At 33.8% G+C, this 24,152-nt stretch overlaps 2 protein-coding genes across 2 annotated transcripts in view; one reads left to right on the top strand and one right to left on the bottom strand.

Moving 5' to 3' along the window:
- The window catches only part of LOC133194915 (uncharacterized), a 39,453-nt gene extending 16,859 nt beyond the window's left edge, over positions 1 to 22,594 (bottom strand). Inside the window, exons 1-10 of the mRNA XM_061330814.1 lie at positions 22,332 to 22,594; positions 20,730 to 20,895; positions 19,828 to 20,070; positions 19,315 to 19,501; positions 17,501 to 18,929; positions 17,082 to 17,192; positions 16,638 to 16,783; positions 15,354 to 16,287; positions 14,449 to 14,549; positions 14,038 to 14,181 (exon numbers count right to left, since the gene is read on the bottom strand). Coding sequence (XP_061186798.1) covers positions 14,038 to 14,181; positions 14,449 to 14,549; positions 15,354 to 16,287; positions 16,638 to 16,783; positions 17,082 to 17,192; positions 17,501 to 18,929; positions 19,315 to 19,501; positions 19,828 to 20,070; positions 20,730 to 20,895 — 3,461 coding nt within the window. The 5' untranslated portion in view covers positions 22,332 to 22,594. The remainder of the gene's footprint in view (positions 1 to 14,037; positions 14,182 to 14,448; positions 14,550 to 15,353; positions 16,288 to 16,637; positions 16,784 to 17,081; positions 17,193 to 17,500; positions 18,930 to 19,314; positions 19,502 to 19,827; positions 20,071 to 20,729; positions 20,896 to 22,331) is intronic.
- A 304-nt stretch (positions 22,595 to 22,898) lies between these two features.
- LOC133195545 (ADP-ribosylation factor-like protein 6) lies at positions 22,899 to 23,930 on the top strand. The gene is made up of 2 exons (XM_061331418.1): positions 22,899 to 22,961; positions 23,070 to 23,930. The coding sequence occupies exon 2, from the start codon at positions 23,150 to 23,152 to the stop codon at positions 23,714 to 23,716; it is 567 nt and encodes a 188-aa protein (XP_061187402.1). The 5' UTR covers positions 22,899 to 22,961; positions 23,070 to 23,149; the 3' UTR covers positions 23,717 to 23,930.
- The last annotated feature ends 222 nt before the right edge of the window (positions 23,931 to 24,152 follow it).

The following is a 24,152-nucleotide window of genomic DNA, read 5'->3' as shown; positions in this document are numbered from 1 at the left end:
ACGGGACCGCGATTTTTTTAAGGTCTCATCCGAAAGACCCGTGACTTTCACTTCTAATTCCGGGTGCTTGGCGAAGAAACAGTCATTACCTATGTCTTAGTTTATGTCTTAGGTTCCATGAACCCTATGTATTGACTAGGTAAATGGTGAAAACTCCGTAGTCAAAATTACATGTAGTACTAAAAGAATGGCCAAAGAGTTGACATGAATGTCAGTCAGCACACGACCTAATGTAAGGTTGTGTATACAAACATGGTCAATTTTTTTTCTGCCCTACCCTAACCCTAGGAATAAACAAAATATGGAGCAGTTTAATTGTTGACTTACTGTAGCACTTCTTCTCTGAAGAGATTATAAGAGATTCTCCTACAAAAATATTTTAACAAGAAATAATACTTTATTCATACAGAAAATTTTAATTGTGAATTGATCACCAGTGCTAAAATGCTTGATCACAGCTCTTCAGATTTTAAAGCTTGTACTGCTGATTTCCCAAATATTGTAATGCAATAATGTAATAATTAAATATAATAATTAATACTGACGAAAGAAAACAGGATCTTGACTATAACTCCAATATTTCTTACGAGTGTTTGGCCTTTTCCCAAACTTAGTTTTATTTTCTATTTCTTTTCTCCGATTTTTACATTGTACGTAGTTTTTCGTATTCATGTTGAGGTAACTGTGTACGGTCAATTATTCATCACATTTTTTATAAGACTGTTTGCATTCAAAAAGCATTTCATGACAAGGAATTGGAATACACCAATGAAAAGTAAACTGAATTCAGGCTAATTTCTATATTCAGATTATCTTCTACAACTGGGTGGCAATGATAAGTTACTTGCAATATTCACTTTCAGAAATCACCTATACATAGTTATCATATGTACGAAAGTAAGATAATCGTGAACAAGAAATTGATCAACATATTAGGCACATGTATATTAACATTCCCATGCATTACCATGAAATTGAAATCTGAGGTTATCAAACTCAAATAACAGGCAGGAAAAATTGCATGTGTTACTTAGAATATGAAAAACACGGTCTACTCACCACACTATATCATATGAGTAAAAATTTTTTTATAAATGTTTTGTGTTGTTTGAAAAATGAAAAGAACCGGTAGTTTTTGTAAAAAGAATTCTTTTTACAGTTCTTAATTATACGTAATGTCTTACCTAAGAAAACCTCGTCCTCTTTCTAAGCAATAGGACTACAAGCAGACTAGGCAGATTAAATATGTAGTACATTAAATTACTTGCATGACATTTTTTAGTATTCTTGTCATGATTTTAGGCCTCACTAATATGCCTGTTTGTAAATCAATAGGAAACCTTATTTTGCGCTACCTTGTCCAAATGACCATATTTGAGGATAAAAATCTATTATATTCCTTCCATTAATTTGCATTTGATTTCTAATTTTTAATCCATTCTCAGAACATAATTTTGAATTCAGTTATGTTGTATTCAATTAGTGGTGACAGAATAAAAACAATCTTTGACTGTATTGTTGAACCACTATTTCAAGGGAGCTCAGAAGTTTCGTGGGTCTCTTATAATAACCTTTAGAACTGATAACCTAAAAAAAATTTGGTATTCCGACTGCATTCCCAAAGAAAATTTACTATAGTTTACGAAAGTAAACTATAGTTTACTATAGTAAACATTTTGAAGCTTTCCTTCTGTACTCTGATTTATTATTCCTTGAAACGTAACGATGATACTTTGGTTTACTTTTAAGAACTTTAATCTTGATTTTTTTAATCACATACATGTATAAGGGAAAAATATACCAATGTGAAATCCATACTAAAAATACTTTGATTTTTTAATGTAAAAACCTTAATTTACTGTAGTTAAAACTTTAAACTGTACTTAATTAAGTGTATTAAGATATGGTTGACTATGCTATTTTTGTGAGGGATTCTTCAAAACCATACGTTTGTGCACATAAACAGAATGAATGTGTAGGTTGTAGCAATCTACTAAGTTTTGCTGCTAAAATTAATAGGCTTTGTGTAAAATGCGGAGGATGATGCAAGATAAGAAAATGATGTAAGAGGAGGAGCATGGTGCTTGTTGCAAATTTGGTACTTGCTTATTAGATCTGTCATCCTAATTTCCAACATTCAATGAGAACTTGTTAGAGTGTCACATTATCCAAACAATTTAAAAATAATTCCTTTGTATTTTTTCCGACCATTTGACAATAACATATGAAATATGTTAATGAAAAACAAAGAAACAGGAAAGAGTTATTAAACAATTATTAACCTTCACGTGTCAACAAGAGGAACAGTTCTGCTTTTGGTTTAAATTTCTAAGATAACGGGGACTGAATGAAACAAAAACAACATCAAAAATATCCTTTAGTGCATTGTTGTCATTTTTTTTTCTTAAAGAATAAGAAACGATCGAGAAACAACAGAATCAGATTCAGCCAAAAAATAACCTTTAGATTAAAAAAAAAAAAAAAATAAAAAAAAAAAAAAAAAAAAAAAAAAAAACCAACAACACAAGAAAAAAACAAAAACAAAAGGGGTATTATGGCTTGTGCTTTTTTTTTTTTTTTAAATTTTGTTAGAAAACAGATGCTCATCTAAACTTACGTAAAATTTATGTCTCGCGCTGCTATCTCACAGTAACCTTTGAAGTCTTGAAAGATTTAACCAGGTTTTAAGGTCTTAAACTAAATGACAGATAAAATAGGCAAATGTATTGAAATTGACGTTAGACGCTCCACCTCCTTCACTCTGTGACACTCCATTTTGGAGCCTCCATCCTCCGCAATTTACACCAAGCCAATTTAATATGACTCAGAGAAAATTTCAACTTTGTGCTTCAAACAAAGAATGGTGCGCAAAAAAAGCATCACTATCTCTTATCTACATCAACCAAAGCTTACAGAAACTGATAGGGGTAATATAGCATGACTTAGAATCGCAAAGAAAATTGGGGATCACTGTGCATATAATTATTGTCGAGAATTTTTCACTCATATTGCGACGCCACCACTTGCCGATGGAGGGCTGCAAATTTAGATCTGTACTCGGCACCTATAGGGCCTCTGGGCAGTGAGGAATCTTTTTCCTGCGAGCATCTACTGAGACTTTTACAATCTCATCTGAGGTACCGGTCTCCACGTACCGCAGTGGGATTCGAGCCTGCCACATAAGGATCAACTCCTTACTCCGTGACTCTAGAACAAACACTCTAACCACTGCGCCACGCGTGTAGCTTTGAAGAATTTCTTCTAAATATCCTTCCATCACAAGAGATAGTTCCCTATAAATCTTTTTTTATTTCTTTACGATTTTTGGAGAAGTTTTTAAATTGAATATTGTGTAATTTGCATGTTTTATTCAAATATACTTTGAAAATAGAAATGTAATTGAAATCTTGACATACATGTAAGAGGTTCTGTCTTTTTTTCAAAAGCTTAATGAGTCATGATCATATATATGTGCAATGTCAAGATAGTCATTTTTTTTAAGCAGTTGAGGTTGTTATTTAGTTTACAAGCTGAAGTCTTGATGAACATGTTGAGAAGGTTGTATCTTAGCTGATATTTAAATATTGAATGTAGTTGAAGGGTCGGTTAACATTGAAAATCATTACCTCGATGAAAAAAGTATATGAGTCCGAGGCAAAACTGAGTTTAAGAATGGTTTTCCAAGGGAGATCAAATTAATTCTTAACCAACTAAAAGCTTACTATTGATAACGAAAAAAAAATTACCAAAGCCTATTAATAAGGATCATTTCACGAGAAAAAGAATATTTCTATCGTTATAATGCAATACGAAAAGGCGTTATAAGGCGAAGTGACCTCAGAAAGGCACAAAAACAACTTTTTGCACCATTATGCATTTTGATTCGCAAAATGATATAAAATGTGATTTCCATTTAAGTTTTATTTAACGTCTTTACACACCTTTTTATTTCGCGTTAATTATTCTTTTTTGAAAGGTATAATAACATCTTTTTCTCGTTGTCATGCCTAAAATATTTTACTGTTTATGCCTTTTCACTTTGCCCTATTAAATTCTTTTAATTTTTTACCTCAGTGTATATCTTAATCGGCTTTCGTAAAAGAGAATACCTTATAAATAAACGAAAATATGGAGTGTTTAAAAAATTCTGTCCCCATTACAAACAGGTTAAGAAATACAATAGATTCAATTTTCAGCAGAATTTAATGATTCCGATATTTTAAAATTTAATATTGTTTTCTGAGATATAATGTAATCATTGGGTTTTTTGTTGTTGTTGTTGTTGTTGTTGTTTTTTTTTTTTTTTTTTTTTTTTGTTTATTTATTTATTTATTTTTTGCAATATTTAATGCTTTTAATCAATCCATCTTCAAAAATATTTTCCTTCTCTCTTACATGCACATGTGCTGCAGATGACTACCACTTTTTGATTAAAGGCGTTTACCATGAAATCACTGAATTGTACTGTTGCAAAAATCCTTTCTTTTCTTGCCTTTATCTCAATTTTATTTTTATAAGAATCTGAATCTGTTGACAGGGCTCAGGGCTTGAACCCTACGAGTTTCCAGGTTTCCGTGTTTTATGCCCTGTTCACAAATTTCTATTCAAACATTTTAGATCGAACTCTGTAAATTATTTTCACCTTTTTCATTTAGATTATTTTTTTCTTCAAATTTCGATATATTCTATGCATCGTTCTTTAGACAGAAAAATTGAAATACCGATTTTTTTTTAAAGCGTTATCCTCTTTTTTTTTTTTTAAATAATGCTTTATATAAAATATGCTTTTTTATAAAGCTTTACCCTTTAAAAATTTTTGTCAAAATTAAATATATAAGAAGTGATTGTAATTGGGTAGATATTATGAAACTCCCTGAAATACTGGTGAAGCATTAAACAGGTTCTAGAGATACACGCCTCAAGGGCATTTGACTTATATATGTATGGTCATGTTTAGTTCTATTTTCTGTTTCTTTTCCTGGGCATGGTTTTTTTCCCCCATCGCAGGTACTGTACACGTTATGACGCCATTGTGTATATTTAGCTATTCATAATTTATAAAGATAGACTGCTGTTGAAGCGCAGTTTCTGGACTAAGAATTAATATACATTAGATAATAAGTATAAGAAACCATACTACCATAAATGATGTATTGATAACAATTAGGTGACAATAAATATATAACTTGTAGTAGTGACTTTCAGAAATCACCTTTCTCTTTATCAGAAATATGTAGAAAAAATGATACATAATCAGTGTATGCTAACATTTTCATTGCCATGACCTCAGAATTAAGGTTATCAAAATCACAGCTATTCGAAAAAAAAAAAAAGAATACACCTGATTAGTTACAATATAAAATGTTTAACGAAATTTACTGCACTGTCCTATAAAATATTTTTTTTTTTTTTTGCTATGAACGAAATACTTTATGCATTTCTTGTAAATACAACATTGTACAATGCTTTCTCAGTTAATGTTATAAGTCCTTCTTGAACAAGACTCGTGAACTCCAATGCTAAAATCTGAGTAGCATGATTCTTTTTCGCGTTATTGTCTTTCTGACATAGTTTCTATTTATCAATAAAAATCTGCATTATGACTACTTTCCGCTACACTTTTGAGTGATACTCCTACACTCTCACAGGACTTGTGTGTCCAACAGAGGAGTGCTACTCCTACACTCTCACAGGACTTGTGTGTCCAACAGAGGAGTGCTACTCCTACACTCTCATAGGACTTGTGTGTCCAGCAGAGGAGAAAGACCTACTGTCATTATAAATAAGATTAAATATTGTCTATCAATTGGGTGAATTAAATTTGTACTGCATCAGAATACTACGTACGAGTAATATAATACTAAGAGTAATGAAATACGCTTGCATTTGAGAAAATTTTAATTTTTCTGTTACCTGTTTTGTGAACAATTTTGTTAATGATGTAAGGAAGAGTCGAGGTTCACTTTCATCTTCACATTTATTTGTGAAACAGTTGAGAAAACTTTTTCCCATTCTATCAATGGGGCCATTATTTGCAGATATAAATCTATAATATACCTTTCATAATCATAACTTTGATCTTAGAATATAATACAAGTAATAGCTTTTCAAAAGGCTTGCCTGACTAATCAATCAACATCTATGGAATGTATAAGCAAGAGAGGTGCTAAACGTTTCCGTCATCAAGGAGCGACATAGTTGCGATACTTCATTACACAAGATGTACAATTGACTTTCTCAAGTGTCATAACCAAATACTACAGACTAACGAATATCTAAGACCTGCTACTATTTGGTCATTTATTAGTTCGCCCACGGGGCTGACTAGTTACGCTGGAATGAAACTGCAAGTGCGCTAGCGTAGAATATAATTCTGGGACAAGTATTAGCTTTCCTAAAAAGCTTGTCTGACTTGAGCAAATTTATTTTTACGTGAAGAATCAAGAAATGTCAAATACAGTGTAATCAACATGAGTCTTAGTCATGAAATGAATTCTTTTGCTAAGAGACAAGAAAATTTCAATTCAGTGGCATCAAAATAAAATAAAACTTGTCATGAATTTATTCTGTGTACATTATATTACTTGTAATTTCTTTTTTCTTAGATGTAGGAACGGGGGGGGGGGGTGCCCCCCCCCCCCCAATAATTTTGTCGATTTATATACATAGCTATTTTATGATTGTGTCACCTAAATCATGTAAATATTAACTTCTGATAACTTTTGTATGCTCTGTAAGGAATTTTTCCTTGATAGTGTCCACCCTAAACTGCAAATTTCTGAAATTTTCTTTTTGAAAGAAAAAGTTGCAACATATAAAAATCTAAACATCAATTGGTGAACAATTTTGATAGTTAAGAAATGTCTTATTTAAAAAAAATGAACGTAGCTAACATCTTTGCATTTAAAGACAAATGATACAAACAAAAAATGGATGTCTGGATAGGTGTATATTTTTGAACCTATTTTGATTGCAAATGATGCAAATAATAAATTTCTAAATTATTAAGAAATTGTAAACTTTCTATGGTGTTCAAAATTCTACCTGTCTTCAACCATCCTTATTAATCCTTATTAATCTATACAATTTTTGTCACTTTAAATCTTATTAATGTGAAATTTCGAATGAAAAATTAAAAACTATGCGGTTAAACTTATTCATTTTACTTATATAAACATGGCTTTAGTTGTTATTTTCAAGATATTCAATAAAAGTTTATTTGTATCATCTGTCCTTAAGCAAAAGAATATTCAACATCTATCCTTCACTTTGATCATTTTTATGCCCCCGGATCGAAAGATCCCGGGGGTATATTGTTTTTGTCCTGTCTGTCTGTTTGTCTGTTTATCTGTTTGTCTGTTTATCTGTTTGTCTGTCCGTCTGTTGTCAACTTTAACCTTGCCCATAACTTTTGATTGGTTGGAGCTATGACTTTCATATTTCACATGTGTATTCCTTGTGACAAGACCTTTCTTTGGGTACCATCATATTTGACCTTGACCTTGGAGTTTGACCCACTTTTGCAAAACTTTATGACACTTTAACCTTGGCCATAACTTCTCAACAGTTGTTGCTTGGGGTTTCAAACTTCACATGTGTATTTTTTGTGACAAGGCCTTCCTTTGCATACCAACAACTTTGACCTTTTGACCTTGACCTTGGAGTTTGACCTACTTTTGAAAAACTTTAACCTTGGCCATAACTTTTGACCAGTTGGTGCTTGGGGTTTCAAGCTTTACATGTGTATTCCTTGTGACAAGACCTTCCTCTGGATATCAACCCCTTTGACCTTGACCTAGGAGTTTGACCTACTTTTGAAAAACTTTAACCTTGGCCATAACTTTTGAATGGTTAGAGCTAGGGCTTTCATACTTCACATATGTAATCCTTGTGACAAGACCTTCCTTTGGATACCAACCACTTTGACCTTTTGACCTTGACCTAGGAGTTTGACCTACTTTTGAAAAACTTTAACCTTGGCCATAACTTTTGAATGGTTGATGCTAGGGCTTTCATACTTCACATATGTAATCCTTGTGACATCACCTTCCTTTGAATACCAACCACTTTGACCCTTTGACCTTGACATAGGAGTTTGACCTACTTTTGAAAAACTTTAACCTTGGCCATAACTTTTGAATGGTTGATGCTAGGGCTTCATACTTCACATATGTAATCCTTGTGACATCACCTTCCTTTGAATACCAACCACTTTGACCCTTTGACCTTGACATAGGAGTTTGACCTACTTTTGAAAAACTTAAACCTTGGCCATAATTTTTGAATGGTTGGTGCTAGGGCTTCCATACTTCACATATGTAATCCTTTTGGCAAGACCAACCACTATGACCCTTTGACCTTGACATAGGAGTTTGACCTACTTTCGAAAAACTTTAACCTTGGCCATAACTTTTGAATGGTTGGTACCTCACATATGTAATCCTTGTGACAAGACCTTCCTTTGGATACCAACAACTTTGACCTTGACCTTGATGTTTTACTTACTTTTAAAAAACTTTAACCTTTGCCATAACTTTTGAACAGTTGCAGCTAGGGCTTTCAAATTTAACTTTTTTTTATCTTTTGGCCTGGATTCTGACTTGCATTTGAGAAACTTTAACCTTCGCCATAAGCTGCCATATGGGGGCATCAGTGTTTCGCAAACACATCTTGTTTAACTATGTCATAGTTACATTATAGATATTAACTGGTTATTGGTAAATACACTCACAATTTTACGAGGGGCGGAAATCAAACATCTGCAAGTTATGAATATGTGTAGATTTATAAAAATTCTAAAGGTAGAGAGTCTTAGTATGTATTGAAAATAAACATCCATTAGTTAATCTGATAAAGATAATCGACAAGTGTTGACCTGATCAGCTTCATTCCTGCTGTTTTGCTGGACATAAATGATATGCATTCGAGAATGGCCAAATGTTATGTAACCTGTAATGTATAATGTGATAATAAATAGGTCCAGTACTCTCGCTTGTTTGGGTGTTTAGCATGATTGTTTTCTGTACTCCCCATGCTCTCCAACTGAGTATGAAGTTTCCAAGATCAAGTTATCACATGAATTCTATTGGACGACGTGACCAACAAGCCTTGGCTAAATCTAATACTGTCTGACGCCATGACGTCAGACAAAAAGTAGTTAGATGACGCTCTGGTCAGTGATAGATTGATGAGACGGCCTCTATTTATAAACTGCATGGTCTGTTTTCCGTCGTTCTCGACGACGAAGTAAATTATGAACAGTTTTAACAGGGAAAGTTGTCTTGAAGTGTTTGAGACAAAAATGCTTCAATGCTGCTCTAGGACGCAAAGTAAATGGCCTGTACACTTTATAGCTAGAGCAAAACAAGATACTAATAACCCGGACAAAACTCACGCGATGATGGTCTTACTATATATAGATGTACATGTATTATAAATGAGTTTAAAATACATCTTTATGTGCAGCTTTAAAATTGTTTAGTTTTTCTTTTTAATCGATTTCAGGACTTTTCTCATAATTATAATAACGTGCTTTTTTATGAAATGAAAACCAGTACAGATCATGATGTCTTCTTCATTTTGCCGATTCTTTACTTAGAACCTTACGGGAGTGAAGCCCATTCCTCTACGGGTACTGACATACATGTACACTCTTCTCACTGTATTAAAAGGAAACCCTTGTTCATCACAAAACATGAAATAATATGCTACTGGCTGACTTTCTAAGCTTTTGTAAAAACCTAACCTTGTAACGTACATTATTAATAAATGTAATATTGAAAAAAAAAGGTGGAAAACAGACTTAATCAAGAAGGGATGTCCCATTTACTAGGTGGAGGGAGTTTGTTTATGATTGGACTAGTCCACTTATGGGATAAATAGTAAGAATAATCAGCAAATTCATTGCTTTAGTGTTGCCTGCCCATTCACAATGTGTTCTTTTAAAAAATGAGATAAAATTTACTGTAAATAAAAAATCTGAAGCTTAAGAATCAGGTTAAAAGAATATTTCCATAGAAGTTATCACACCCATTAAATAGAACAATCCAAGAAAAAGGCGCGAAGATAATTTACGTGACATTTGGAGCGAAATGATTGTGTCACCCCTTTCTTAGAAAGCAAATGGACTGATCCAGCAGTTTAGAAACACAGAAAAAATGTTACACGGACATGTCCGTACAAAGAATCGCAAAGAATAAACATGTGCATGCAAAAAACTGAAGGGATTAAACACATCATTATTTTGCATCAGTAATATGATTCTCTTCTGCAAACTGTATTTGTTTAAATGCATGTCAGTCATTCTACGATAAATGGACCAATTCAGAGTAAAAAAACATGAAAAAAATAATTGTTTCAAATAGCAAAATGAACATCATAATTCTCTTAAGGACCCATCAGTGAACTTGAAAACAAAGAATTGTCCACAAATTTGATACCGTTAACTTTTTACAACAATTTCAAGATACCATTAATTTTAAGGTAATGTTACGGAAGTATTAATGCTTGATCAAGCCTTATTATTTTTAAATAAAGCTGAATTTGACCAATTTTTCATTTCTGATGTTCAGTAAAGAACGCTAAAGTATGATTCATGAAGTCTCGCACGAATCCGAATTTAAATTAAATTTTCGGGAAAAATATCGTTACGGAAGTTAATTCCCAGCAATTAAAGTTAAAATTCTCTTCAATAGTTAAAATCAAAGTTTGTTTTAGGGTATTAAACAAAAGTATGAAGCATTTCGCTCCCAAAATAATCAAATTTTTTTTTTACCTTAAATGCAAAAATTTTCCTGAATTACCGTTACGGAAGTTATTTTCATTCGAGACAACTGTTTTTGTTTAATTCATTTTGTTATGTCGAAAATGTAATCGTGTAAAATTGCTGACTCGCAACTAGAATCGATGATATAAGGTTCCGTGGTCACTTTCAGATAATTTCAGTTCTTTTTGAAATCTGCATTCTATGCGTGAAGTTTAAAACAAAATCGTTACGGAAGTTAATCGATTTTAAGCGACATGCTTATAAATCCGCATGAAAGGAGATCTATGCATTTCTTTGCGAGAAGTGGTTTGGTTTCTTTTTATATAGGATAAAAGACATTTTTTAACATTCATTGCACTCTATTCGAAACGATTTTACGGCTGAAAATTTCATCTTGAAATTTGTATATAAATGAAGCGACATTAAGATTTGCAGTGGAATACGTTTTTCAACATTACATTACGTTCATATCAAAACTTTAACTGCATAAATATCGGTGAATATTTACAAAACCATGTGTGTGTATTTTAAGTCTTAGAGCTGAAATCACCTTTAAATTTATAATTAAGATATTACAACAGTAAATTTGCAAGCGACATGAAAAATTCTTAATTGGTCATGTTTTTGTAGAATGACTGATATAACAAATTCCGATGTAAATCAGCTTGCACAAAATCTAGTTCATTGAGAATGATCGCTTAGTTTCGGATCACGGTAAAATTAATCCTTATACCTCTTATACTGCCTGACGCACGTGGCGTCAGGCAATAAAATTCAGTTATATAGTTATCAATTATCCACCTCTTTGTTAGAGAAAATTTTGTTACCTCAGAGGAGATATAGTGCCATTTTTCTATATTTCTTTCTATGGAAATCTTATTAGGAAATTTTAATTGTGTAAAATGAAAAAAAAACTTTTGAAAATGTTCAAAGCAACTTCTTCAGTAACAAAACTATATATTTCTAAAACTTATCAGGAATTTTATTGAATCGATAGCAGCATTTCCCCACTTTTCACCAAATTGTGTGGCCTGGACAAGCATTAACTTGTTAGTGAGAGAGGTACCTATTTAAGCAAAGATAGTTGAATTTTGGAATAAAAAAACTGAGTAATTTATCCTTAAGCACCTCTCTATACTCTTCAGAATAAAGTCAACTGCTGTGAAGAGGATATCTTCGTCGCGCCAGTTACATCATATTCAAGATGTAATATCAATCAAATGTGGAATTAAATTTGAAAGAACATTGTAAAATAAAAGTCCCTCTACAAATCAACATCATCAAATCGTATGACTTTTCAACACGTAAATACAAACATTCCTCACGATAAATTACCATACACCAGGCTTTTTAACATGAATATTTGATTTTTTCAAAAAGAATTAAATCAGAAATTATATATCTTTTGATATTAATCTAAAAAATTAATTTGTTAAAACTTATTACTCGCAACATTACATACTAGAAAGTTGATACATGTATTAAAAAGATGTTGGATTTCCTTGTTGTCAATAGACAATTTCTGTACGACATATTTTCAATAAAGGTCAAGCTGGTGAACTTCTTTTATTAACCAAAGAATGGAGGCGTCCGTGACGAGGATAATGCCCCGCTGTGAGACCAGATATTTCTCAGTTCTAAAAGTTCAGAGAAGTTTTTTTTTCTTTCGAAAATTGTGTTTCGTATCATCTTTAACACATTTGATTCCCTTATTACATTGATTTATTTATTGATAAATAATGTATTTTTCAGTTATGTTTCTATGATACATGTATGTGAAAAGAAAAAAACAATAGCCTTATGCATGATTTGGAACTCACTGCAGAGCTAGTGATGGCGCGTAATATTCAACGCCTTACCCGGAAATTTACGCATTCTTAAGCTTGTAGCTTGTGTCAGTGTGATTTAAATAAATGAGCTTGTTGAAAGTATAATTTTCCCCCGAAATTTTCAATTTTCATATAGAAAGGGTTCAGGCTTTAATTTTTGTTTTAAATATAGATTTTAGTACATTCATTTTTCCGTATTTAAACGTTTATGTAGAATGGAGACTTGACCAAATAGATTTTACATTCATTTTCCCGTATTTAAACTTTATGTAGAATGGAGACTTGACCCATATTAAAAAATTATCTTAAATGGCTCCAACAGACCCATTTTCCCCTGAATATCCTATTTTGACTATTTAGCAGTCAATTTATTAAAAGAAATGAATCAATTGTATCAAAGATGACATTACTGACAACATAATTCTTGAAAAATAACTTTTCAATGAGCTTTGAAAATTGAAAAAAACATATTGAATCAAAGTGGGGGATTGCCCGGTTTTTTAAAGATACATGAAAAAAATTCATATGGTAAGCATTAATTAATCAAGGATAAAACTTTGTAATTCATGAAGATGTACTTGAAAATATATTTTTGACTTTTATGAATGCAAGACCAAAATCAAAATTTGTTGCAAAGGGCTCCAAAATTCTATGAAAGAAATCCAAAAATCTACGAAAAAACTCCAAAAATCTTAAATTTCCCTAATATCTAAAAATGGACTTTGAAGTTTTTATGTCTTCTCTACTGATCTTGAGAAATGCCAAACTGCCTGAACAGATGTGATGTCCATCAGACTGTGCAAAACCAGGGGGAGGGAGGAGATGAGAAGCCCTGCTGGAATAATCAGTTATAATCATGTATCAAATATATCACAGTCTGTACATGGTCTCGTGTCATCAAGTCAATAAAAACTTATCATGATATACATGTAAGTTATTTGAAAGCATTTTCACTTAAATATACTTCTACAAGATATAGGCATTAAAACATTTTGCTTTGGGTTGAATGGATCAATAAATACAAATTTAAAGTATATACTAATGACAGAATTCAAAAATTATTTCACGCTTATTTAATATTGCTCTCAGACATCTCATAATATACAGATACAGCTGTACTTATAGAATTTATACAGTCTCCTCCTAAATGCTGCCTTTACACTTATACTGACAAAATATTATACAAAGATCAATATACATTTACAAAATGTAACACAAAAGTTTACGCTTCAAAACAGAATATTTTCAAAGCAGTACACAACTTCAACAAATACCTATCACTTGACAATGAACACAATGTTTATCTGTTTCACACGTTCCTGATATACAGGTAATTTCCATTAGTCAAATGATACATAAACATTTTTCTTAAATTCTTGTTGGTATGAATTTTGAAAAAAACATTTTTTTAAATTCCATTCTTAACTGTCTTTTCATATTTACATCATCTTTTTCTTTCCTCTACCAGGCCCCCTACCCCTTCCTCTCCCCCTTCCCCGTTTGGAGGGCTTTTTGTTCCTCCCCATACACTTGGAACAGTACCAGTGTTCCTCTTCTGCTGGCTCCTCCTTAAGTCCAACACACGGCCTGCAATGAACCAACAAAAAAAAAAATGTGAAAAATTATCCAAGTTAATTTAAAAAAAGACTAGTGTGCTATTTGAAAATGTTGGTATAATCTGAATAAGGTTCATCTTCAATGAACATTAAAACCTGACTTTGAACCATTTTTCAATAAATATTCTGGATAATTTGTCAAAGAATCCTAATTTAACCTGGAAATATGTAAATTTGTTTGAATGAGGTACAGGAAGGATAACTCCTGCTTACTCTAATACAATAACAAGACACTGACCAATGATACCAGTCATCACAGATGTCACAGCCAATCATAGGGCTCCCATCATCAGGCATCTTACAAGCAGGGCAAATCCAAACCTTCTGTCCAGAATCATCCTACAGTACATAACATACAAGCTTCAGGAATGTATATGTACATGTAAATAGCGTATCAACCAACTTAGTTAAAGTATGATTTCTGGAAGAATTTGACAATAAAATCAATTTGTAGAACATTTGCTGCAAAATGAATACCTCCTTTCCCCTTTTATAAAATATTAACAAGAGAATAAAGTTACATGCATCCGAGTTAATTTTCCTGCATTTTTTTTTGTTTTGTTTTTTGTGGGTAAGACGTGGGGGAAGCTACATTATTTTACCGAGTTCATGCTTTGTAACAAAATATTACTTTTTATTTTTTTTTTTTAAATCAATTTTAAGCAGGTTTAAAATTCTCTCTGGTAAAAAAATGATAATGGATATTGAATAAATTTGTCTTCTGCAACATTCACTTTTTCTTAATCTCATGACATTGCATTTTTTTTAAGGTATGAATTTAATAGCTACCCAGTTTATACTGTATGAAATGGGTTGGGGCAGTTTATGGTTTATAAACCCCGAAGCCGTTTATAAAAAAGCGTAAATTGTTCTAACCCACTTTATACCGTATAAATTGGGTAGCTTTTAAATTCATTCCTTATAATTTAATTTTCTTTCACTTAGTGTAAAAAAAAAGATAATGTCCTTAGAAAATGACTTCAAATATTGTACAAAATTTAAATGTAACGTCAGGCGGATAGATACGTTTTTGACGCAAGTCATTGTGATGTAGGCAACCCAATTTATACAATATAAAGTAAATTTTTTATCCAATCAAATGGCGCATTACAATCAGAATTAAATTATAAACATAAAACTTACGATGAAGGTGGTTACTGTTTCAGCAATGACTGTCCTTTGTACCCCTGGTTTGGCAAAGCTGGTGCCTGGCATGCTTGGAGGGGGCATGGGAGGGATCACCTCACTTTTAATAGTAAGGGGGACAGGAGAGAGACTTGGAGAATGGGAAGGACTCCTGGAGATCATGTGACCAGGAGTTGATGGTTTAGTATTTGATGGGGAAACAGAAGCCCTATATGGACTTGGAGAGGGGGAAGGAGGGGGTGAGGGCTGTGGGGAGGGGGATCTCCCTGGGGAGGGGGTCCTAACAGGAGACTGTGAATTGGACTTAGACCTCATGTAGGAAGAGATGGACTCACCTGCAGGAGATGGGGATCGAAGAGGGGAGTTGGAGGGGGAAGGGGTAAAAGTTTTACGGGTTGAGGCAGGAGAAGGGGTAAACCTCTGCACCTCTTCTTCGTCCTCTTTCATGGGCTCAGTCTCATGATCCGAGTCAGGTTCAAAGTCAGTTTCAGGAGTAGGAGGTTTGATGGAGGGTGTTGGAATTTTTGGGGGTGGTGGGGTGGGTGATTTTCGTGGAGGAGGTGGGGTTGGGGTTTTCCTGGGAGGAGGTGTTGGGGTTTTTCTTGGTGGGGGTGTTGGGGTCTTGATAAAAGGGGTGAACAGACCTGGAGGTGAGGGTTTTCTGGGTGGTGGTGGAGTAGGAGATTTGGAGGAAGAGGATGAAAATGGGGTTTGTTGTCTGGAGATTGGAAGTGGGGCAAAAAGAGGCTGATCCATGCTCTCCTGTTTGATAGGAGGATGTGTTGAAGGAGTTGGGGCATCTTTTTTCTTCTCCTTGTCTTTTTTCTTTTCCTTTTTTCTCTCCTTCTCTCCTTGTTTTGGAGTCGATCCACCTAAAGACTGGGGGGAAGCTGAGCCTCTCTCTGACAAGGGTGGCAATGCTTTTATAACTCTGAAAGCAAATTATATTAGGTACTTTCAATTTCATTATACATGTACATGTACATTGTACCTCTGGTCTTCATCATAACCATTACTATTCTTTTTTGCAGAATGGGAGGATCTTGATTGGGGTGGCGGTGTCTGAATAAAAGTTTTGTTTAAGTATAGATGTAGAGTTATTACTTGCATCAACCCATCTTAAAGTTGTAATTTGGAGAGATTCTAAGTGAAGAATGGGGGGTCTTACAACTAGTAGCCAATGGGAGGAGAGAGTTTGAAACAGGATTTAGCTAGTTGAGTTAGTAATAAAAACTAACAATCTGAGTTTTCATCCACTAAGAGAAAGAGGGGTGTACTTACAATTTGAGCTCTGGCCTGGGGGAGTTCTGTGCACTGTCATTGGGAGGAGATTTTAGGGTTCCTTCAGACATGTAATTTACTGTGGTTGAGGATGGAGAACTACCAATTCTGATCTTAAGCTTGGATACAGTGGGGATATAATCCGGCTAATGAAAAGAAAAAAAGTACTGTAGATTTATATGTTTTCAGATTTTTCACTAATAATAATCCAACTTGGAATATGATACAAATCAATACAGCATGATTAAACAACAAAATGAATGTAAAATTAATGTTTATGTGTAGATTTAAGGCAGGAAAATAAATTTTTATTTCGGACAAAATTTTACAATTATTTGCTAGAATTAGAAATATCACGGTAAGCTGAGCTATATGCATTATGCAAGTGTTCGTCAAAATGAAATATTCTTTAACACATGAAACCCTGCCCTACATTGACATTACCTCTTTAGTTTTTTCTTTGTCCTTCTTTCTTTCTCTGTCTCTATCCTTATCTTTATTCTTCTTTTTCTTCTCTTTATCTCTCTTCTTTTCTTTCTTTTTCTCCTTGTGTTCCTGTAAGAAATATATTTTTTTTCTCTCTAGACTTCATAAGACTCTTGTATATCTTACAAAAAATACAGGAAAATGTGAAGAAAATTTTTATAATCTCACTATCTTAAAACTTGCAGCTTCTTTTGCCATCAATCTCTTAATGAAATCTTATTTCACACAATGAACATTAAGATTTAGAAAAATATATCTCTGAAATAAGCTTTCTTTACTTTTACTAAGATATAAATTAACAGATCATTCTGTTTTACAACATTCAAATTTATGAAATCTCAAAACCTTAACATATACATGTAAATGTACACAGATACCTTGGATCTCTCCTTCTCTGGTTTATCTTTACTTTTCTCTTTGACCTTCTCTCCGTCCTTATTCTCCACTTCTTTATCCACGAACTCCACACTAAACATTTTCTGTGGTGACTGAATGACCTCCTTTTTAATTTGTTCTGGAGGTTTGGGGGGACTTTCTGGGAAGTCATATACATTGGGGGGTCTAGGGGCCTCCTCCTCCTGGGGCTCTGTCTTGACTGTCTCACTGATGAAATCTTTCCCCTTCAACTTATCCTTTAACTTGTCCTTGACTTCCTCACTCGGCTGCTCTTCTTTCTGTTTTGGTGTCTTCTCCTTCTTCTTTTTCTTCTTCTGCTCAGACAAGTCAAACGATGGACCCTCCTCCTCAATCATTTCCCTTTTAACTGTCACAGAGGGAGGAGCATCACTGCTGTCCTCAATAGCTGGATTCGTGTCCTCTTGATTTGATTCTGTCAGCTCCTCTGCTATCTTCTCTGATTTCACTTCTTTCTCCTTCGTCACTTCCCCTTCAGAATCCCCTTCTCTTGACATCTTTAACACAGCTTCAATACAAAGATCAATGTTCATTTCCCGGGCTCGTTTCTTCTCCGGACTTAAAGGAGGCCTTCCTCTTCCTCTTGCTGTTTTCTGTGCTGCTGACTCCTTGCCTTTACTGAGATCGAGAGGTAACTCCACATCGGCTGGTTTCTTCTCTACGTTCTCCTTTGCCGTAGACGCTGGTGGTGGTTTCCTGGACAAGTCCAACACATCGCTGGCAAACATCTCCTCCATAGTAGATAAAACAGGAATATTTTTACTCTCTTTCTTTTTTTCAGGAGTTTTGAGAAGGGTTTTGTCCTTTGGTGGTCTTCCTCGACCCCTAGGGCTACTCCCTGGCTGAGCAGGACTTTTTCCTTGCCCTGGTGACTTTGGTGCCCTAGGAGATTTTGACCTAGACCTTGGTCGACCCACTTTCTTTTTCTTTGGAATAACTTTTGTTGATGGACTTGGGACTGGTATTTTGTCCTCAGCTAAAACTGGAACAGAGGCAGATTTTGACAAAGTCTCCAAGTTTGATACTTCATCCACACCTCCCTTCTGTCTAGGAATTTTCTTACTCGTTCCGTCTGGGTAAATCATTATCTCCTCCACCTTTTGTTCCTTTTCTTTTGCCACTGTCTCCACTCTCTGGACTTCTCCACTCTCCGTCACTTTTTCTGGTCGGCTTAATGGAGTAGATGGTCGCGTATCCACTTTTTCTTTCCTGAAGATCTTACCAACGGAAGGTTTGTCATGACTAGTTTTCTTGAATCCCTGGGGAGGGGTCCTGGCATCGGGCAGTTTCCCTCCCTTGGTGGGGGTCAGGTCACCAGTGTGTGTGATTGCAATGCTCTTCATCTCGTACTGAGAGTGCATGGCTTCTTCTGGCAGAGCTGCATTTGTCAACCTACAATGGTGAACATATACAGTATAAATATTAATAGGAAACTTCTAATAACTTACTAAAACAGAGACTTATGGCACAATTCTTGTAAGATGAAAACAGTATAAGGAAAATTCAATTAATATTCACAGAATACATCATTAAGAAAGCATTTTTTTTCTATAAAAAACTTTATTTTGTAATCTTTTTAAATTAAATGGATAAATGTGCTTTCACTAAATTCCTTTTCTCTAAAAATGTCCCCTCCCCCCAACAAAAAAAATACAGACATTGAAACACAGGTACACACAAAAACATAAGATAATTGTCACCACATATGCGAAATATTCTGTGTCTATATTCAAAAGTTAAATCTCATTTAAAATTCTTTGAACAGTTATAAATTGACCTTGGCCTTTTCTTTGGCAAGCCTCCCTCCAGCGGGCTGGTCAGGGGTCGTTTGTCTCCTGGGATGGCCAGGTTACTGCCCTCTGTAACCTCAGCTTGACCTCCGACCCCATTTTGACCTTGATCTGTCTGCATGGCTGATCCATCTCCCTGATCATGTGACTTCTCTGTCTCATTGTCCACCTCATCTATCAAAAAAATTCAGCATTGACAAATATCCTTGTGTATCAACATGTTCAACATTGCCGAAATTCGGATAGAAAAAAAAATTAAAATAATAAAATGTCTATTTCTTCTTGTTACATATATGAACAATTGAATCTTTCAGAATAAATATTTCAGTTTCTTCCTTCAACATTAATTTTTTTGGTCAGAGTGAAAATTCATTTCAAAACAAATTATGTACAGCAACTGTACTTCTGGTTTTTCATAACAAAAGAGATATTTTAGATGTGTTCAATGTATTTTCATTACATAACATTAATTATATCAAACTTTAGGTTTTACTCCATACCCTCTGGGGTTGGATAAAGGAGGGGCATGTAATCCTCGATGTGCTCATCCCTAGTCAGCAACTCCTTGTGACCCGGTTTTGGAATCTGTAAATTACAGCTCTTAGGAGCAGGAAACTGAACAATTTCATGGGGGAAAGGCACTGGCTCCACGTGTCGGACATACTCCTCCAGCTCACTGACACTGACCCCCATATGACGAAAAGCAAGTCCCACATCATCTAAGTTAGGGTTTGTTCTTCCGACTGTAAATGACACCTCAAACATTTATTTTGCAGATAAATACATATTTAGCCATATGTCATTGGATATTTTAAACATTTTTTCACAAATGTTACTTTGGTCATTGAAAAATCAAAGGGAGGGGGGAAGAAAAAAGAAATACACATAGTGTAATATCATCAAAAATGAAAATAAATCTTAAAATCAGTTATACTTCAAATACAGTCAAACCTCGTTATCTCAAACTCGATGGAACCGAGAAAAAACTTCCACATATCCGAGGATTCAAGATATCGAGGGTAAAATACTTAAAGAATAAATAGTTGGGACTTTTAAATCACTTTGATATATCCATGGTATTCAAGATATCAGTGTTGAAGATACCAAAGTTCAACTGTATTATAAAATTTTGCCACAGTAATGAAAAAATGGGCTTTCAGGCTAATATTTGCATACCTCTTAACTATTTTCAGTGCTACATGTACCTATGTATATTGCAATATTGATTAAAACACGTATATATAATTATTATAAATATAACATAAAAGGACTTTTCATCAATTCTTTTTTAACCTTTAGGATTGAATGAAAATTTAAAAGACAAATACAAAATGTTGGGTTTCAATCCTAATGTGCAATTGAATTTGCCTTAATTTCATCACATCTGCTTTGAAATACGTACACTGTTCGGAATATCTGTGGGTGACTTTGGCAAGTTGTAGCATGTAGCGTCCCAAAACGTCAGTGAGAAGCTCCAGGGGAGTTGACTGAGCAGAGTTCCATCCCACGTTCTGACAAATCTGAGCCAGAGCTATTCTCAGAATACTCCGACTATACTGCTCGGACATCTAAATCAGAAAAAATGCAATGTCTGTTATACTTCATTTATCAATGTGATCAAATAACCTCGAGCTTGCAGTGTCTAACTTGTGGGATTTAAACATTTTGTAACTTTTATGTATCTAAGAGTGTTATTCCTATGCTTTAGAAACCTGCTTTAAAAGTATTTTGCAATTAAAATCTTAAAACTAACTCTTGATTTGTGTAACAAACTCTTAAGTGATGAGGATCTCCTCAATAAACACATGATGAAAAAAAGGTCAGATTTGATACCAACAACATTTGCAAGTCTTGCAGAACAAAATGAAAGAGAGGTGAATTTAATATTATTATTAACAAGAGCAATAGGTGAAGTAAACAGTGATAGACATTAACTTTGAGATTCACTTGCCCTTTGGGCAAGTGTTCTCAATCTTGGATTTGTATAAATGCAAAACTTGGATGCCCAAAATTAGGAGAGAAGACAATAACTTAATTTATTACTGTTAATAAGAAAACGTGTGAACATGCAGATATATTTCTGCTAATTTGGAAAGTTGAGCTACCTGAAAAAAATTTGATGCTCAGTTGTACGAAAATGTATACCAGTGTCCTTGTCAATTTAACCTGTTTAATTTCACACTGCAATGCAGCAATAACCCTCTGTTTCCTTTATAATAAAATCAATTGGATCCTTCATGAATTTGTGAATTTTGATTTTCAGAGTTTATGTGAAGCAATGTGAAGGATGATAGTTGCTACAAAACATAAATATCTTGTTCAGGAATCAGGATTCGTCATGTTACTTATACCCTGTGAGTGAATAAATAATGCATTTCCTAATAAGTTGGTAACAAAATAGTTAGCAAAATACATTGAGCGTATTTACCACAAAGAAAACATAATATTTATAATGAACCCAATTTTTAAATGAATGGTATACTTTAGAAACACTGCAAAGGGATTCCAAAAACAAAAACAATGTCAGTCATGTACCTGGCGAAAATCAACTGTTCAATCTATTGTTTTATTTATAAGTTAATGTAAACTAGATAACAATATATAATTCTATCAGAAAAATTCACTTGCTCGACCTGACAAGTAAGTTGACAGTTTTACTTGCCCTAATCTGAGATTCCTCTGACTCTAATCCCTGCTTTTATATTAGGACATGTGCAAGGAGTCTCCCCTACACATGTCCCAATATAAAAGCAGGGGTTAGAGTCAGAGGAATCTCGGATTATACTTGCCTGAACTGAGAATTTACTTGCCCCTGGCAATCACTTTATCAGACAACCGTTAGCTACCACAATGATCGTTATAAAGTAAGGTGTAAAAGTTCATGAAATTTCAACTGAAATCTGCACTGACCATCACAATTCCTTGCAAACATTGATAATGGTGGACAAAAAAATATGGCATTTTATAATGATTCCAGTTTTGAAATTACCAGAATCCTACTTACTTTTTAATTAAGCAACTGTCTCTTAAAATTAAAGAACCAAAGAGGCCATGATAGCATCATCTTATTTCGATGAAACGTCATATACCAAAGCACGAATTTTTCTGATTGGGCACATCATCATGGATGGAGTGCACTTATTGCATTTTCACATTTTGAATCTTAAGATGTTGTATAATGCATAGACGATCGTAAACTACACAGCTGCTTCTTAAAAAAGGCTTCTTTAACTCTGTCTGCCTCTCTGTCACAACAAAATAACCATTTACTGCAACTGGAAACTATCCTACTTCCATTTTTTTTTCTAAAATCAATGTTAAGAAAATGTTTGTTATTCTCAACTTCTGATCCCGATGTATTTAATTTTGCTATTAACTTTCAGGATTAATCATCCCTTTACAGTTCAAAGCTAACTGCCAATGCTAGGATACAAAAATATATTGCAATGATACCTTTCATAAAATATCGTAACGTGCAAAAAAAAAAAAAATAATAATAATAATGATAGATCGAGTTTGATATTCTACAAAATTCAAACATTTATTTCACTAAGAAGACAAGGAATCCTGGGACATATTTTTCGATGGTGACGGAAGTGTACACACAGTAAAACTTTTAAAGACATGATTTTAGGTAAAAATGGTTGAAAGATCTGTATTTTTGTTTATTGTAAGCTTTTTGAAGTTATAGAACTATTTGTCGTGTCGATAAAGCTCAAAGAATGCATTGTTTTCATTTTAGGCATCAACATGACTGCATAAAACTTGACTGACAAGATAAAATTTAGTGATAATATTGGGTTGAAGAAGAGAGGAAAAACCATGGGAATATTTGACTCTCTAGCAAAGTGGCTTGGTCTTAAGAAAAAAGAAGCCAATGTTCTTGTGGTGGGACTTGACAACAGTGGTAAAACTACCATCATTAACCAGTTAAAACCAGCTGAGTCAAAGTCCCATGACATCGTTCCTACCATTGGTTTTACAGTGGAGAAATTCTCAGGAAAGTCCTTGTCCTTTACTGCCTTTGATATGTCGGGTCAGGGTCGATACCGTAACCTCTGGGAACATTACTACAAGGAATGTCAGGGCATTATCTTTGTAATTGATAGCAGCGATCGATTACGTATGGTCGTAGCACAGGAGGAATTAGAACAGTTACTAAATCACCCTGACATTGTAGGTAGACGCATTCCAATACTGTTTTATGCTAATAAAATGGACATGAGAGATGCCTTGTCAGCTGTAAAAGTTGCACATCTTCTAAATTTGGACAAAATTAGCACGAAGCCGTGGCATATATGTGCATCTAATGCCTTAACTGGTGAGGGTTTAAGTGAAGGTGTAGAGTGGATAACTGGGCAATTGAAAGAAGTTGTAAATGCTAAATGAAGCACCATTATATCTCCATTACACTTAATAGTTGTATTCTGTATGTGTATAAAAAAATGTTCATTTAATAGACATGATAGCAAGTAGCAAAACTGAAATTTTACTCTTGTTCAAAAGAAATAAGTTCATTTAAAGAATTGCTGTACACATGTTGAATAACTTAAATTACTGATGACAACATCATTCATTATGCTTCTTTTTTTTTGGAAAAAAAGGGGGGGGGATTCATCATGCTGTTACTTTTCTGTTGTTCGAATACTGTACATATCTCTTATTATGGATCTTTACAACTTATTATGAATCAATACAACTTCTAATCTAATGGATATTTAATATTTTATTATCCATAAAGTATGTCTTTAATGTTCTGGAATATACCTTTGTTGATTTGCTCCGGTTGTGAGTTAAAGTGTTGATGATTGAAACATTTAAATTT

This window comes from Saccostrea echinata, unplaced genomic scaffold (assembly GCF_033153115.1).
Source record: "Saccostrea echinata isolate AGI-Se365-2 ecotype Australia unplaced genomic scaffold, CSIRO_AGI_Sech_v1 ptg000029l, whole genome shotgun sequence".
Classification (NCBI taxonomy): Eukaryota; Metazoa; Mollusca; class Bivalvia; order Ostreida; family Ostreidae; genus Saccostrea; species Saccostrea echinata.
This window is presented reverse-complemented; position numbering and strand designations above follow the sequence as displayed.